This window comes from Coregonus clupeaformis, chromosome 24 (assembly GCF_020615455.1).
Source record: "Coregonus clupeaformis isolate EN_2021a chromosome 24, ASM2061545v1, whole genome shotgun sequence".
Taxonomy (NCBI): domain Eukaryota; kingdom Metazoa; phylum Chordata; class Actinopteri; order Salmoniformes; family Salmonidae; genus Coregonus; species Coregonus clupeaformis.
In genome coordinates, this window is record NC_059215.1 from 53358012 (window position 1) to 53375488 (window position 17477).

At 43.0% G+C, this 17477-nt stretch overlaps 2 protein-coding genes across 6 annotated transcripts in view; both read left to right on the plus strand.

The window, feature by feature from the left end:
* The first annotated feature begins 49 nt into the window (after positions 1-49).
* LOC121537843 (integrin beta-7) lies at positions 50-9703 on the plus strand. Of its 3 annotated transcripts, none has more exons than XM_041845445.2 (17): positions 63-675; positions 1802-1871; positions 2017-2096; positions 2357-2540; positions 3265-3435; positions 3796-3959; positions 4131-4211; positions 6029-6187; positions 6273-6368; positions 6486-6575; positions 6669-6815; positions 7098-7288; positions 7666-7892; positions 8161-8371; positions 8650-8837; positions 9005-9159; positions 9357-9703. In XM_041845445.2, exons 1-17 carry the CDS (start codon positions 652-654, stop codon positions 9468-9470), a joined length of 2352 nt encoding a protein of 783 aa, XP_041701379.1. In that variant the 5' UTR covers positions 63-651; the 3' UTR covers positions 9471-9703. The 3 variants fall into 3 exon arrangements, with proteins under 3 accessions (XP_041701381.1, XP_041701379.1, XP_041701380.1); XM_041845446.2 differs by having other exon boundaries at positions 9008-9159; XM_041845447.2 differs by lacking the exons at positions 9005-9159; positions 9357-9703 and having other exon boundaries at positions 50-675; positions 8678-8764.
* A 430-nt stretch (positions 9704-10133) lies between these two features.
* The window catches only part of LOC121537844 (la-related protein 4), a 16807-nt gene continuing 9463 nt past the window's right edge, over positions 10134-17477 (plus strand). The window contains exons 1-11 of one of the 3 annotated variants that reach the window (XM_041845448.2): positions 10134-11008; positions 13468-13573; positions 14038-14205; positions 14434-14521; positions 14792-14928; positions 15253-15356; positions 15684-15794; positions 15923-15976; positions 16158-16370; positions 16738-16841; positions 17304-17345. In XM_041845448.2, coding sequence (XP_041701382.1) covers positions 10892-11008; positions 13468-13573; positions 14038-14205; positions 14434-14521; positions 14792-14928; positions 15253-15356; positions 15684-15794; positions 15923-15976; positions 16158-16370; positions 16738-16841; positions 17304-17345 — 1244 coding nt within the window. In that variant the 5' untranslated portion in view covers positions 10134-10891. Of the gene's footprint in view, positions 11009-11048; positions 12683-13467; positions 13574-14037; positions 14206-14433; positions 14522-14791; positions 14929-15252; positions 15357-15683; positions 15795-15922; positions 15977-16157; positions 16371-16737; positions 16842-17303; positions 17346-17477 lie in introns of those variants that run through there. The other 2 variants (XM_041845451.2, XM_041845450.2) reach the window with 2 other exon arrangements.

The following is a 17477-nucleotide window of genomic DNA, read 5'->3' on the forward strand; positions in this document are numbered from 1 at the left end:
TTGACTCTTGTGATTTATTTTTTGCATGGTTTACAGTATTTTAATGCATTTCCTCTCCAATAAAACAATAGTGTAATATAACGCCATTAGAATCATAACATTATCTTAAAAAAGAGGTTAAATGTTTAAAGTGGAGTATTGGCTGGTGGCCGTGTTACAAAAGAGAGAACTCACTCAGCATTCAGAAGCTAAACGTGATGATATGCAGAGGAGGGACCCACCCAAAGTTGCATGTGTTCTCACATCTCACCCAAACTTGTCAAAGCGTGACCTCTCCAACAGACAGACAACCTGAACCTCATGACTCCTTCTCCATCCCCTCCTACTACTACTGTCACCTTGGTACAGTATCTTTACATTCATTACCCTGAGGATGTACTCTGTTATTAGGACCTTGCCTCAATGTTCACTTCACCTGGGACATCCCTGACGTCCCCAGCCTGTCTTGCAGAAGGAGACTCCAGGACTGAGACAAAGATAGAGAAGTGGATGTGTTGGTGCCATCCAGATTTGTCAATCATTTTTACGACTTAAAGTGCAACTCTAGTCCGAATCCAGCCGACTACAAGGTTACAAGGACACTATTGTAACCCGACTCTTTATCATCAAACTCACGTAACCTCAAGAGCAGGTCACAGGGCTGTCATACTAATGGATCTGCTCAGAAGCTCTCAGGTATGAGATTATAATATGTCTGTCAAACTTTTCAATTGTTCTTAGCTGAAGAGAACTTGGGATCACTGGTCAAATTGTGTTGGTTAGGAGTAGGAAACAATATAACTGTCTGCTTTGTAAATATATTGCTAACACTAAAGAGTGTCTTTGGGAGTATTTTGATATATTTTCGAAAAGTGTGTATTTTATGAAAAAGTACATTAAACAAACTACATTGATGCATCTCATGCTGAGTAGCATTGATCACTCATCTGAAACAGTGTGGTCCCCTCCCTCTGTGAAGAGGAACTGAAACAACGATAACAAGAGTGTGAAACTCCCATAAATGAACAGGTTGTAGACAGCACCCCTCTCTCTCTGTCTCTCTGTCTCTCTCTCTCTCTCTCTCTCTCTCTCTCTCTCTCTCTCTCTCTCTCTCTCTCTCTCTCTCTCTCTCTCTCTCTGTCTCTCTCTCTCTTCCTCCCTACCCCCCTCTCTCTCTCTCTCTCTCTCTCTCTCTCTCTCTCTCTCTCTCTCTCTCTCTCTCTCTCTCTCTCTCTCTCTCTCTCTCTCTCTCTCTACTCTCTCCCCCTCTCTCTCTCTCTCTCTCTCTCTCTCTTCTCTGTCTCTGTCTCTCTCTCTTCTCTGCTCTCTCTCTGTCTCTCTCTCTCTCTCTCTCTCTCTCTCTCTCTCTCTCTCTCTCTCTCTCTCTCTCTCTCTCTCTCTCTCTCTCTCTCTCTCTCTCTCTCTCTCTCTCTCTCTCTCTCTCTCTCTCTCTCTCTCTCTCTCTCTCTCTCTCTCTCTCTCTCTCTCTCTCTCTCTCTCTCTCTCTCTCTCTCTCTCTCTCTCTCTCTCTCTCTCTCTCTCTCTGTCTCTCTCTCTCTCTGTCTCTCTCTACCTCCCCCCTCTCTCTCTCTCTCTCTCTCTCTCTCTCTCTCTCTCTCTCTCTCTCTCTCTCTCTCTCTCTCTCTCTCTCCCTACCTCTCCCCTCTCTCTCTCTCTCTCTCTCTCTCTCTCTCTCTCTCTCTCTCTCTCTCTCTCTCTCTCTCTCTCTCTCCCTACTCTCTCTCTCTCTCTCTCTCTCTCTCTCTCTCTCTCTCTCTCTCTCTCTCTCTCTCTCTCTCTCTCTCTCTCTCTCTGTTGGCAGACCATGAGAAAGGTGTGGCTGACTGTGGTGGTTCTTCTGATACACTTCACTTCACTGAGAGGATCTATGGGTAGGTGGCGGTGCACATAGCTAGTGAAGAACACAGTACAGACCATTGCCCCACATTCTGTATTAGAACATCCTCTGGAAGGGTGTGTTGTTCACAGACAGACTGCATGCCTCTGTGTCCATATCCATGTGTTTATACTGTCTAGGTCTGGATGGACGATGCCTGTCTAAGCCCACCTGCACTGAGTGTCTGAGAAGCCTTGGCTGTGCCTGGTGTAAGCAGAAGGTATCTCAATCTGTTATTGTCTTTTACATTTGTCTATAACGTTCTACCAGGCTTTGAATTACTTGGGTGCGGGGTACACCCATAACAAACCTCCACAGCAATAACATGCTTATATACAGTATGTATCAACAATATTCATATTAGTCCACAGATCCTTTACACACCTTATCTATTCAAGCAGAAACATTCAAGCCGTCTGTCGAAGTTGTGTTCTATTCTGTCAGTTTGAGTGCAATGTCTTGTTGACCTCTGACCTGCAGGGTTTCCTGGCGCCCGGGGAGCCGGACAAGCATCGCTGTGACAGGGAGGAGGCTCTGAGAAAGAAACACTGCTCTGACGGACAGATCCTGAACCCCCAGCCTGCAATATGGAGCAGGGGTGAGGAGCCAATTGGGACCGTGGTCCAGCTACAGCCACAGAACCTCCACCTTAAGCTAAGAGTCGGTGAGGCCTTAGGACTTACACACGCACGCACCCCCGCCTGAAGCTCAGAGTCGGTACACTCTTAGAAAAAAGGGTTCCAATTCTGCAGCTGTCCCCATAGGAGAACCCTTTTTGGTTCCAGGTAGAACCCTTTTTGGTTCCAGGTAGAACTCTTTTAGGTTCCATGTAGAACCCTCTGTGGAAAGGGGTTATACAAGGAACCCAAAAGGGTTCTACCTGGAACCAAAAGGGGTTCTTCAAAGGGTTCTGCTATGGGGACAGCCAAAGAAGTGTAGGGACTGAGGACTCACACACACACACACACACGCACACACACACACACAGGCACACACACACCTGAGTCTGTGAGGACTGTAGACAGCAGACAAAACGGGTCATTACAACCTGATAACAACCAGTTCTGGTGAGGATTTATCCTTCTACACATTCTCTCCTCTGATTGGTCCACTGATTATTATAGGGAAATTAGAGGACATTTTACTTTGCAAGCATATCTTATTTTAGGCTAATATTACTATCTCATACAATATGATATTGATTGTCGATAGCCTATGCTCCAGGAGGAGTAAAAGACCTAAGTAAGTAAGTATAAAATATGTTATGTTTGATTAATGGTCCTTATATAATTACAAGTGATCAATCACCTGCACATTTGATGGTTGATGAATAAATCAATTATTCTCATCACTTTTCCTCTTATCACCCTCTTCTGTTTAAATCCCAGGCATGCCCCAGTCATTTGGGGTGAGGTTCAAGCGTGCAGAGGGGTATCCCATAGACCTGTACTACCTGATGGACCTGTCTTTCTCCATGAGAGATGACCTGGAGAACGTTAGGAACCTGGGACGGGAGGTGTTCACTGCCATGAAGAACATCACCAGTGCTGTCAGGATAGGTGAGTGTCACTGTCCAGCCATAATGGGGCTATGGAAGGTGTTGCTCTCAAACTTTTTGTGTCTGTGCATCTCAACTCCATCACTTCACATCAACCGGTAAGACAATAGGATTCTTCAACAGAGCATACAATTCTCCCATCCGCCCAACTCAACCAATTCATGCAGAGGAAAGTTTGCCCACATTACAGTTTTGATTTGGACTGAAAGTTCCAGCCTGATCCGACCGGAGCCAGGTGACAATTATTGTCAGGTTCAGGCTAATCTCATCCATCAGCCGGCTGTAGCAGTTGAGCCTGCGGATGAGGTTCACACTAAAGGTCAAAACTCTAGCCCTCATAGTGTTTCTCTATCCCCCTCAGGCTTTGGTTCCTTCGTGGATAAGGTGGTGGACCCCTATGTCAGTACAGTGGAGGCCAAACTGGCCAACCCATGCAAGGAGGGGTACAAAGGCCCCTGCCAGCCTACCTTCAGCTTCAAACATGTACTGAAGCTCACTGAGGACGTGGAAGAGTTTGAGAGGAAGGTGAGCCAGCAGAGTTACTTACTTACACCTTTGAATTCCTTGTGCAACGTAACTTCCAACCCCAGTCTACTTCTTCTTCTTCTTCTACTTCTTCTTCTGTCCTGCGCCATTAGTTCAAGGTGTTGCCATGTCAGTCCTTTCTTCATTTCCTGTTCTATGTCACGCCTTTAGGTAAGCCAGCAGAGCATCTCCAGTAACCTAGACAACCCAGAGTCAGGCTTCGACGCCATCATGCAGGTGGCGGTCTGTCAGGTGAGAATGAATGGCTGACTGGTGTTTCAATAGAACTCAGAGCTGTGTTCTATTGAAACTAGAGTGAGAGAGAAAACCATAGAAAAGAACAGAAAATAAGAGAAAAACTTTATGCACTGGCCTGGCCTAAGCATATCTGATCACATGGAATACTATACCGTACACTACCGGTCAAAAGTTTTAGAACACCTACTCATTCAAGGGTTTTTCTTTATTTTTACTATTTTTTGCATTGTAGAATAATAGAGAAGACATCAAAACTATGAAATAACACATATGGATTCATGCAGTAACCAAAAAAGTGTTAAACACATTTTTCAAATAGCCACCCTTTGCCTTGATGACAGCTTTGCACACTCTTGGCATTCTCTCAACCAGCTTCATGAGGTAGTCACCTGGAATGCATTTCAATTAACAGGTGTGCCTTCTTAAAAGATAATTTGTGGAATTTCTTTCCTTCTTAATGCGTTTGAGCCAATCAGTTGTGTTGTGACAAGGTGTGTGTGGGGGGGGGGCGTATACAGAAGATAGCCCTATTTGGTAAAAGACCAAGTCCATATTATGGCAAGAACAGCTCAAATAAGCAAAGAGAAACGACAGTCCATCATTACTTTAAGACATGAAGGTCAGTCAATCTGGAAAATTTCAAGAACTTTTAAAGTTTCTTCAAGTGCACTCGCAAAAACCATCAAGCGCTATGATGAAACTGGCTCTCATGAGGACCGCCATAGGAATGGAAGACCCAGTGTGCCCTCTGCTGCAGAGGATAAGTTCATTAGAGTTACCAGCCTCAGAAATTGCAGCCCAAATAAATGCTTCACAGAATTAAAGTAACAGACACATCTCAACATCAACTGTTCAGAGGAGACTGTGTAAATCAGGCCTTCATGGTCGAATTGCTGCAAAGAAACCACTACTAAAGGACACCAATAAGAAGAGGAGACTTGCTTGGGCCAAAAAACACGAGCAATGGACATTAGACCGGTGGAAATTTGTCCTTTGGTCTGGAGTCCAACTTGGATATTTTTGGTTCCAACCGCTGTGTCTTTGTGAGACGTGGTGTGGGTGAACGGATGATCTCCGCATGAGGAGGAGGTTTTATGGTGTGGGGGTGCTTTGCTGGTAACACTGTCTGTGATTTATTTAGAATTCAAGGCACACTTAACCAGCATGGCTACCAGAGCATTCTGCAGCGATACGCCATCCCATCTGCTTTGGGCTTAGTGGGACTATCATTTGTTTTTAACAGGATAATGACACAACACACCTCCAGGCTGTGTAAGGGCTATTTTACCAAGAAGGAGAGTGATGGAGTGCTGCATCAGATGACCTGGCCTCCACATTCCCCCGACCTCAACCAAATTGAGATGGTTTGGGATGAGTCGGACGACAGAGTGAAGGAAAAGCAGCCAACAAGTGCTCAGCAAATGTGGGAACTCCTTCAAGACTGTTGGAAAAGCATTCCATGTGAAGCTGGTTGAGAGAATGCCAAGAGTGTGCAAAGCTGTCATCAAGGCAAAGGGTGGCTATTTGAAGAATCTCAAATATAAAATATATTTTGATTTGTTTAACACTTTTTTGGTTACTACATGATTCCATATGTGTTATTTCATAGTTTTGATGTCTTCACTATTATTCTACAATGCAAAAAATTGTAAAAAATAAAGAAAAACCCTTGAATGAGTAGGTGTTCTAAAACTTTTGACCGGTAGTGTACTTAAAGTCAACACAATCTCTAAGTCAATGTTTCTATATACTGTAATATTGTATGTACTGTATATGTAGTTTAAAACCCTCCACCCAACCCCTGTCTGTAGGATGACATTGGCTGGGGTAATGTAACTCGCATCCTGGTCTACACTTCAGACGATACCTTCCACCTGGCAGGAGATGGGAAGCTAGCTGGTATCTACCTTCCTAACGACGGGAAATGCCACCTGAATAGCAATGGGCTCTATAATAAGGACACCGTTTATGTGAGTGAACCCTATCTGCGTCCTTTGGAAACTATCTCTTCACACAAACCAACCTCCATCCAACCACCACACAAATGTATTTTAGGACTATCCCTCAGTTGGACACTTATCTGAGGTCCTATCAGCCAATGACATCAACCTGATCTTTGCAGTGACAGACCAGCACATTCAAAACTACGAGGTAAGGAATTCAGTTACTGAAGAGTTAGCTCCCTTAGCCAATATCTAAAACATTTGGTTACGGTGTGCCCTAATGAACATGACCCTGATAAACTCCTTTTCTGAACCCCCATCCCAGGCACTCAGTGAGATGATCCCCCAGTCTGTGGTGGGTCTCCTGGAGGATGACTCCAGCAACGTTGTTCAGCTCATCTCTGAGGCCTACAACGTGAGTCTATCTATACCTACTGCACAAACCCAACTATGGCAAATTCAGTTGTACTGAAAGGTTCATGATGACCTCAACGGATGTCCTCCTCAGAACCTATCATCCTCCATCCTCCTGGAGCACCATGGGGTCCCACCAGGCCTGGAGGTCTCCTACAGCTCCCACTGTGGTGATGGTGATGACAGGCTAGCTCAGGGGCAGGACAGGGGGGAGTGCAGCGATGTCAGGATCAATCAACAGGTAAATCAAGTGGCAGGTTAAAGTACTGTAGCACTAGCAACGGCCTCTAATACTGCCCGGTGAACTGTATACTCAAAAAGCACTGTCAAAACACTGACTCAGAAAAGCCAAGGTATAATTCTAGGTTTCCACTTAGTCATCCACTACAGTTACCAAAAATGTGGTACAGTATCATTTGATTTCTGTTTGGTGAACTAGACGTTCTGTGGTGACCCAGGGGACCGATAACCAGACAAATACAAATCTGCTTTTGTGACCCGTATTTATAATTCTACTGTATAGGTCAATTTCACAGTTACTGTGACCAGCTCGAGCTGTCTGTCGAAGACAGAGTCTTTCATCATCAAAGTGCAGGGTTTCAATGAAGAGCTGAGGGTTACCGTGGAGACGCTGTGTGACTGTGACTGTCAGGACTCAGAGGAACAGTCCTCCCAGTGTCATGGCAATGGAACGTTCAACTGTGGTATCTGTAGGTAGGTAGTGGCACCCAACTTACAGTCATGTTGATTTTCACTCCCTTCAGCATCAGGTTGGGTTATGAAGAGTTACAGTACATCATCTTGCTACTGTATGTTGGTTGAAATTGTTGTGGTGCAGACATCAGTGCTTTGTTGAAACCAATAACCTTGCTCTTTGGGTCTAGGCTGGGTTACTGCAAAGGTATTTGTGACAACTGCTGATGTAAAAAGGGCTTTGAGAATAAATGTGATTGATTGAATCACTGTGTGAAGGCCAAAAGCCGAAACGCGGTGGTTCTATTTTAAACAATAAATAAGCTTTTTTTATTTAATTCCATTGTCCTCCAAGAGTTGCTGAATCTCAACTCTACTTGACCTTGGTTATTTTACAGCTGTGATTCAGGACACACAGGCCAGCGTTGTGAGTGTGAGACCCAGCAGGACACAGACACCATGGGGTCCCACCAGGCCACACAGACAAACAGCACAGGCACACCACTGTGCAGCGGCCATGGGAGCTATGTGTGTGACCAATGTATCTGCTGGGGCCAACACAGGGGCCAGTACTGCCAGTGTGACGACATTAGCTGCAACCGTCACAACAACATGATCTGTGGCGGTAAGGGGAAGTTAGGCTTAGAATGGTGCTGTTAAGAATGTTCTATAGAATGTGTTTATCACCTGGTTTCACTGCTTTTTCTTCGCAACCACTTTATGTTGAAAATAAAAACGAATTGCTGCCCCCTCTGGTCCTGTTTCAGGACAATTATCCTATCCTATCCGGCTCGAAAGACCTGAAAGAGCTGGAGAGGGTTTTTAGTACAGTCTGTATTGAGATTATTAACATCCCTGTATGTGTTCTGTCCGTGTATATGTCTGTTCTGCAGGTAATGGCAGGTGTGACTGTGGTAACTGTGAGTGTTTCCATAACTACACAGGCCCTGCATGTGAATGCTCTACCCTCACAGATCAGTGCCAGACCAGTAACGGTGGAATCTGCTCTCACCGAGGACAATGTGAATGTAATCAATGCCATTGTCACTCTGGTTTCTTTGGCAGGCACTGCACCAAGCCCCTGGCACCATGTGACACATACCGGTGAGATAAACCTGATGTACTATATATGCCACATAGCAGATGCTTTTATCCAAAGAGTGAATTGACCCCACAACCTTGGCACTCTTACCAATAGAGCCACGCAGAGCCTTTTCTCTTTCAAATAGTCCATGATCATTTCCCATGATCATTTCAACAGGAACAAAGTATTACTTGTTTTTTCACCTACTATTACTATTAGTTGGTTGCTATCTACTGTATATACTGTATATTTGAGTACGACGGACTAAATAAAACATTTTCCTTGGTGCGTGTTTTAGGGCCTGTGTTGCTTGCATGTTATTACAGGAGTCAGCCATAAACATGTGTCACCATCCCTGTGGCTCTGCCAAGCCTATCCGCATCAATGGGACTCAATCATTGACCTGTCAGGATGATACTGTACTTTTTAATGTGGAACTCATCATAAGTACTGGTGACATCTTTGTCTACTACACAGATACTCCTAGTGAGTTTTATATTGTCTAACTGTAAATTATAAAATAGAATAACTTTATTTTCCCCATAGAGAACTTCCGTATATTATCTGAAGCCAATCCTAAGCAACACCCCTTGGTAATGAATCGTGTCTTTTTTTGTCTCTTGTCTTGTGGTCTCTTCCTCAATTCCTGAAAGGAGGGATTGACCCATGGATTATAAACATGGGGATTGCAGTGGTAGGAATCGTTTTACTGGGTGTCATCGTGATAACAATCTACCGGCTGAAGTTAGAAGTGTCCTACCAGAGGGAGCGTAGAAGGTTCCTGAAGGAAAACATCCAGTGGGAAGATGTGAGTATGATAAAAGAGAGAAAGTGATAATTATAATATGCAACATCCAAAAACACAGTCAAAAGGTAGAAAAAGGCAGCATGAGTGTGATTAAAAGTTTTGGGAGACATTTGCTGACCCTTAGAATGACAAAAACTATGTTGATGGTTTGCTGGGTTGAACAGTGTTTTTGCCTACAATTTATTTATTTCTTACAGACTCAAAATCCACTGTTCCAAGAGGCCATGACAACATTCACCAACCCCATGCATGTGTTGGAGCCAGACACAGATTGTGCTACATCAACCTTTGGGGGGAAAAAAAAGATATAGTGATATGGTCTATTATGACTAAGCTGAATTGTTGTAGGAGATATGATACTTGGTGGAATTTTTTTATGTGGCTGAAGATTTTTTACATTTTTTACATGTTAAAGAACCCAAGGAAAGTGGTGTTCTACTTTGTGTATGAATAGTAAACTTTCATAATCCCAGTGGTGTAAAATACTTTTAAGTACTACTTAAGTCGTTTTTCTGGGTATCTGTACTGTACTTTACTATTTATATTTTTGACAACTTTTACTCTACTACATTCCTAAAGAAAATAATGAACTTTTTACTCCATACATTTTCCCTGACAGCTAAAAGTACTCATTACATTTAGAATGCTCAAGCAGGACATAATTATGGCACCTATCACAATAACGCTTTGTCATCCCTACTGCCTCTGATCTGGCAGACTCACGAAACACAAATACTGTGTTTGTAAATTATGTCTGAGGGTTGGAGTGTGCCCGTCTGTCCGTAAAATTAAACTAAAATCGTGCCGTCTGGTTTGATAATATAAGGAATTTGACGTATAGCATTTACTTTTACTTTGTACTTTTACTCAAGTATGACAATTGAGTACTTTTTCTACCACTGTACTTAAGTACATTTAAAACCAGATACTTTTAGACTTTTACTCAAGTAGTATTTTACTGGGTAACTTTCACTTTTACTTGAGTCATTTTCTGTTAAGGACTCTTTACTTTTACTCAAGTATGACAATTGAGTACTTTTCCCACCACTGCATAATCCTGCCAAAATGTAGAACATCATCACTCTATCCAGTGATCCTCGGAGATTAAAGAATAATGGTTTAGAAACGTTATAGCTACTCCCAACCAAAATGTGTTGCCCTTCTTAGATAAAACGTACGAATATATTGTAGCCTACAATAAAAGTACAGTATTTCAATAAAGAAAAGACACCGCTTGTTTGTTTATAAGTTTGTCAACCGGAAACGGAAAATACGAAAGTTCCAAAGTTCATTTCGAACTCGCATTGTGAGTCGGGACTGTGGCGGACTTTACCAATGTCTGCCTGCTCTTAGGAAAGGTGCGTGTCCGCTTCGGTCGCCCGGGTTGGAATGCGCCTCTCGGCTTTGACGCTTGTTGAATTTTTTGGGAAGAAACATTAGTGACAAAGCTGGTGGGTATAAATAGAGGCATGCTCTGGCATCGTTTTTGTCTGTAGGATATTGTTGTGCGAACTTGATTCATATTTAGCTGACTAGCTAGCTAAGTAGGATAGCTTACTTGCTAGCCCTGGCTGTATAGCTGGCTATCTTTTGGTGTTGGCTAAACAAGTCTAGCAGGAGATAACCCGACTCATTGTAGACAGCAACCTGTACTTTGAGAGACGAGGGGGTGGAACGCGGGCCGGGGGGTTGGGAGGAAAACGACGGGGGAGACGTGAGCCAAGAGCGGCCGATGAGTTCGGACCAGGGCGGAGAGCCGCGGCTGCTGCAGGAGGAGGCTGATCCGGGGCCGAAGACCTGTGGGGAGGAAGAGACACCACTTGGGATCGGGGGAGGCTCAGGCGGCATGGTGAGTTGCGGCCTCTACTCCTACTAGCTAAGCTAACGTTAGCTAACCTACACATAAAACACCATCCCCCTGCCATTGCCATCTCGTCCCATTCCTACCACCATTATTTGTCGTCTGCCGTCATTGCCCTTCCCTAAATAGGGTCATGCCCCAGTCATAGGCTGTTGAGGCCAAGAATATTACCTAATGTTATTACCATGTTTTCTGCTAGCTACCAATCCGATTCACATCGAGAATTTGGCTGATATTATTTATGGCTAACGTTACCATATGTTTTGCTGAATGATTTATTTGCTGTCGTTGGATACACTACTGTAACGACTAACTAGCTAAATTCGCTAGCTAAAAGCATTAATCTATTGTCTGAAACGTTATCTTAACTATTTCCTTTGAAAGTAGAGTAATAATGAGTGGTTCCCCAATAACTTCATTTGCCAGCTAACTAGCCAAGCTATGACGTTATCTGCAAGCTTAGTTCAGTCAGCTAGCTACTTTGGCAGCGATTTAATTTGCTAGCCTAGCAGCCAAGCTAACAAATTTAGCAGTTTAATGAGTAATCATTATGAAGTGACATAAGTGTCGGACTATTTAGTTTACTATCGATTGTTGACGGCGGGCACGGATATCGGCCAACTATCTATGCAACCTAACCAGCAAGCACATTTACCGAATTAAAGCTAGCATTAGCTAGCCTAATCTCGCCAGACTCCAGCTAGCCTAGCTAACTAACATGCATTGCAAATACCCGGCCTATGCAGCACAGTAAGTATCAGCTGACTTTAAAAGCAGGGGCTAACGAGATACAACCAGCAGTAAGCTTTATAGCTAGCACTGCACATATGGCCAAATTCATCTAAGTTGTTTTGCTGGACAAAGACTGCTTTCATGGAATTCTTGTGCGTTCATGTACAAGATATATCCATATCACATGATTTTGAAACCACTCAATCCTGTACAGGATATATTGTGATATGACAGCTGCTCTTGCCAGGAGTAGACTCCGAGAAGGGTGGATCATTTTTGTAGCAGGTGGTCACTAGGAACGACTCCTGTGGTATGTGGCAGGTTGACTTTTATTTTATTTTAAACGTGCCGCTACCTACCTACAGTGAAACAAGATGACACCCCTGGCAACGATCTATTGTGTCTCATACCCACTCAACATAATTGACAGGCCTTTTGGGATTCGTGCCAATACTCTGTAAAGTCCACCCAAACCCTTAAAAAATGTATCGTCTGGGGATCCGCGCATGCTCTAGTGAAGAATACTAATTGCCGAATTTTCAATCGATTCTAGAACATGGGGAGGGAGTGGCACGTGCCTCAAGGATAGTCAGAAATGTTGAAGTGCTCACCAGCAGGGGTAGCAGCAGCAACAGACTCCTATTATTTGTCGGGTTTGAGATTGACAATGCTGTCTGCCAACAGCCATTCTGGATTTGGGTTGGCGGTAAGCGTGCGGAAGAGAGCGCGCTCGTTGCAGAGACATGTGGGTCCCACTGCCAAGGATGTAGGTGGAGTTCAACCGCAGAAGAGCGAGAAACGCATGTTGAACTTTCAACTACAAAAGTAAAGCGTCTCAAATTCTGCGTTTCTCTGTTGCTCGCATTATATTATATGCGTCTTACATGTTAGTTAAGAAGAAAGTCAAATAAAATGATTTTATTTCTCGAGGTAAGCATCTTTATTTTATACAATGTAGGCCGGACAACATGCTCGCGAGTCGCCAATGACTGATAGTGGATCTTTGATCTTATTTATCAATTAGCGGTTGGACTGAAAATCATGTATGGGAATCGACCACGAATTCAATGTATTTCCAGTGGCTTACATTGTTAGTTGTTTGTGCGTCTTTCGGGTACGGGGTTTGTGTGTGTTGTGCCAATGCTTACATCACGGAAACAAATGTAACACTTTTCTTAGACGTTTGATACATATCACATTTGATGTACTTTCGGTTTACATTTGTATCATTGATGTGCTGTATTTCAGAAAGTGTTTCTCATGTAATCCAGAATAAATGTGATTATTTACATTAGGGTTATATATTACAATTTTACATAATTGCTTAGTACAACTGTTAAACCAATTTATAGCATGCACAATTTCAAAAATGTTCTAATAAACTTTGTTAGCTGAGAGCTGAGTCAATCTAAAACATCAATTCAAGCGGATTTGGGTTTGTTTTGTTTTCAGTGTGTGTGTGTAAATGCAAATGGATGTCATGTGTATTTCCCTTGTGTTGGAATGGGGCCAATCAGAGGACACCCTGTATTTCACATGAAAAGAGAACATCCTGCTTTTATCAGCATGTGTGTGTATATGTATTACTGTGTATGATGTAATGGACAGTAACATATATAATGTAAATCTATTTCATGTTGACTCGGATTGGAGCAGCTTTATATGCATTTTTCAATCCATACATTCTATTGTATTTCCTGGGCCCCTGTTCCAAGGTCACCTCCAAGGGCGCCGGTCTGAACCCCAATGCCAAGGTGTGGCAGGAGGCCCCTGCTGACAGTCCCGACGGAGCACAGTGGCCCCCGGCTGACATCACTGATAGTGAGAAATAACAATAACATATAATACTATATACAGCATTTAATAACATATAATATGACATTTATAACATTTAATAGCATATAATAATACTGTATATACCATTTTAGCAGACTTTTAGCCAAAGCTACTTACTTTGGCTAAGTACATATGTATAAAAAATATATATATATATATATATATATTAGGCCTCAGTTGGAATCAAACCCACAACCCTGACGTTGTGTCAATCTCCACATTAGCCAACATAAATTCTATATCTTACAATTAATCACAATTATAATATCATCATTTAACAATAAATTGGGGCCCCTGTTGCACCCTCTTTCCGTCCCAGTGCAGGGCTATAGGCAGTTAGGATCTCAAATGGGCCACTAAATGTTCTTACAATTTTAAACTATTGTCCTCTTAACTGATAAATGTAACAATAAATGGCGCCCCTATCGTTCCCACTCTCTCCCATCCAGGTTATTCAGAGTCTGTGCCCTCCACCGGTTGTAAACCGTACAGGGTAAGCTTCAACACCCTGGAGGACAGCAGCTCCTCCGCAGTAGCCACAGCTGAGATCACTGTGAATGGCATGGATCCTCCAGACCTGGCCATCACCCCTGCTGAGACTACAACTGGGACCTCGGGTTAGTTATAAAGCATGGTGGACTAAACTACAGTACCCATAATCCACCGTATAAGATTAAGACGGTTAGAATTAGTCGATCATAGCCACAAGGCTGCATGTTTCTCACTGACAATTACAACACGGTTACAAATGCATTATCCGGGCAGACCTCTTACGGATGTCTTTTCGGACCTCATGTCATTTTCTGACCGTAGTACATGCTCCCTAAACACATGTTGGTTTGCAGGGGAGACCAAGCTGACAGAGGCACAGCCCCTCTCGTCAGAGAAGCTGACAGAGTCCCTCAAGAAAGAGCTGGAGTTCTACTTCTCTAGGTGAGTACACATGTTGTTCTAGGTTAGTTGGCTCTACCTCTAGGTGAGTGTTGTTCCTAAGTTTGAAACGGGACATACTACCTGAACTTTTCCAATAAAAACTGTATTTTAGGTGCAAAACATTTTGCTGTGGTATGCCCTACTTAATGACCCAGAGTCTTGTGGTTTTTGGATATGTGATTGTAATAACTGTATTCCTTAGGATACATGTGAATGGTTGATAGCATGCATCTTTTATGATTTGACCTTTGACCCTCGTTTGTTGTGTAGGGAGAACCTGTCGAAGGACCTGTACCTGATGTCCCAGATGGACAGTGACCAGTTTGTCCCCATTTGGACCATCGCCAGCATGGAGAACATAAAGGCCCTCACTACTGACATGGAGCTAATCCTGGACGTGCTCCGATGTAAGGGGACTAAAACTTTTTGTTTTATTTTGTATTTTTTCCTACATTTTTGGAACCATGTACCTTGATCCCAAATCTGTTTTGTGTTTTCTTGCCAACTCCTATGGTAATTCTGGGACAGTGGCCATAGGAGTTGGCAAGACTGCACAAACAGTTCTGGGACCACGTGGGCTTGCGATCGAATGGTATGGATTTTTTAAAAATGCACCAAGGGCAATACGTTTCGAGCAGTGTGGAAGAGGGAGGGACCCCCCCCTGCTAGTTACTGTATGTGGATAGATGATGTCGTTTCTGTCCCAGAGCCTGACATGCTTGTGTTCTCAGCCTCTCCAATGGTTCAGGTGGATGAGCAAGGAGAGAAGGTGCGTCCTGATCACAAACGCTGCATCATCATCCTGAGGGAGGTTCCTGAGACGACACCTGTAGAGGTAAGACAACCATGTTACTGTCATGATAGAACCAATATACATTTTAGTCATTTAGCAGACACTCTTATCCAGAGCGACTTACAGTTAGTGAGTGCATACATTTTTCATACTGGTCCCCCGTGGGAATCGAACCCACAATCCTGGCGTTGCAAGCGCCATGCTCTACCAACTGAGCTACACAGGACTACATGTTACAACAATGGTTACAGACAATATGTGTTATTATTGAAAATGACATGGTGAATTGGTAGAAGTAAGCACATTTGCTGTATTTAATCACATTTGCTGTATTTAATCACATTATCTTTCTTCTTTGTTCCCCTTAAGGAAGTGGAGGCTCTCTTTAAAAGTGAAGACTGTCCGAAAGTGATTAGTGTCGAGTTTGCGCACAACAACAACTGGTACATCACATTCCAATCTGACACTGATGCTCAACAGGTAAGCTGGATCTGATTGGTTTATAAAGTAGTGTTAAGGCTTCTGATTGGTGTAATGGGCATTCAGTCCCAATTTTGTTAGAAAGAGTTATGGAATGACTGCCTGTCTGAGTCTTTCTATCCTTTCAGGCACACCGATATCTAAGAGAGGAGGTGAAAACATTTCAGGGAAAACCTATCATGGTGAGTTGTATTATAACACTATCAATCACTTGCAAATTAAAGTATTGTAATTTCCCTCAACTAGCACCCCCTTTATTAATCTATCTTCCCTTCGCAATAATGTTGTGAAGCCAAAGACACATTTCCAAATGTTTTATTTCATTTCACAAGTTTTTGTCTCATTTTAAATTCTTCCTTCCAGGCGAGGATAAAAGCCGTCAACACTTTCTTTTCTAAAAATGGCTACCGTAGCCTGGACAACAGCATGTATGCAGCCCAGACCCAGACCCAGACCCAGTACAACCCCAACCTGTACATGCAGCACGTCTACAGCCCTCAGCAGCAGTACCCTCTCTACGGTATCGTACCACAGACCTGGACAACCTCTCCTACACCCTACTTCGAGACTCCGCTGGTGAGCATCATAGACGTTATCCTTTTTAAATGGTGTTAACTGTTATAAATAATATTGACAATTTTGGTAAGATACAGAACACTATAAACGGTATCCTAGTATATTGTGTTAACTGTAATTTAATTCATTTATAAGGGTTAGTCTTATTGAGAACATCTCTTGAATAGGAGAGAAATTAAATATATTTTATTAGGTTATTGCTTGTTCATCATTGATCTGTATAAAGGGGATTGCTGTACACTGCGGCTGACCCTGTGCCTCCAACCCCTCTGTGTATGTGTGTGTCTCAGGGGGCTGATCAGGCAAAAAGGAACAATTCTGTTCTCTAAGAAAATAATAAATATTCTCCCTTTTCCCACCTCTCCAGGCACCGTTTCCCAACAGTGGCTTTGTGAATGGATTCAGTTCTCCTGGACACTACAAGACTGGCAACAACTCCCTGAATATAACTCGCCCCTTCAACAGAAACCGGTACGTTGAAAGTTGGTCTAGTATTCTCTCAGAAGTGCAGTGGTTGTTGTCTTTCTGTGGGTGAAAATGCTTGGAACCAATGCATGGCAGTTTGTGAGTGGGGTAAATGGTTAAACCATACTAACATTGGTGACTTGAAAAGGACGTTGTGCCATTTGTTTTTAATTCTTTGTAGAGTAAGACTTTGGCCACAGAATCTGTCAGAAAATTATTATCTATCAAACACACTATGTCTGCCTTTAACGAATGCAGCTCGTCTGAAAAGGGTTGACTTGGGTTGAACTTTTGACTGACAATTGATGAATGCATATACGATTTAATCTATGTTCATGAGTCTGTGGCCGTAGGATGTATATGCCATTAGGCTTACAGTAAAACCACAGATGATGCATTTCCATATGAATAGTTTCTGGGTCTTACTGAATGAACCACTCCCTGTTCTCTTACTGTCTGTCCTCACAGTGTCCCCCTCTATTCAAGAAAGAATGTAATAAATGCCTTCAGGTACAGCCATTACACTGTATATAATCAGCTTCATCGCTTCCCCATCTCTTGTCATACTACAGAGAGCTTTGTCAATTCACAACGGTTCAGTTTTACCTCATCTTTTACCAGTCTACAACCAAATGACTCAAT

Bases quoted from the DNA above. Each gene is read 5' to 3' on its own strand.
- LOC121537843 (XM_041845445.2), top strand. From the start codon at position 652: ATGGATCTGCTCAGAAGCTCTCAG. The intron at 676-1,801 runs GTATGAGATTAT...CTCTGTTGGCAG, and splicing joins ATCTGCTCAGAAGCTCTCAG to ACCATGAGAAAGGTGTGGCT. The intron at 7,893-8,160 runs GTAAGGGGAAGT...TCTGTTCTGCAG, and splicing joins CAACAACATGATCTGTGGCG to GTAATGGCAGGTGTGACTGT.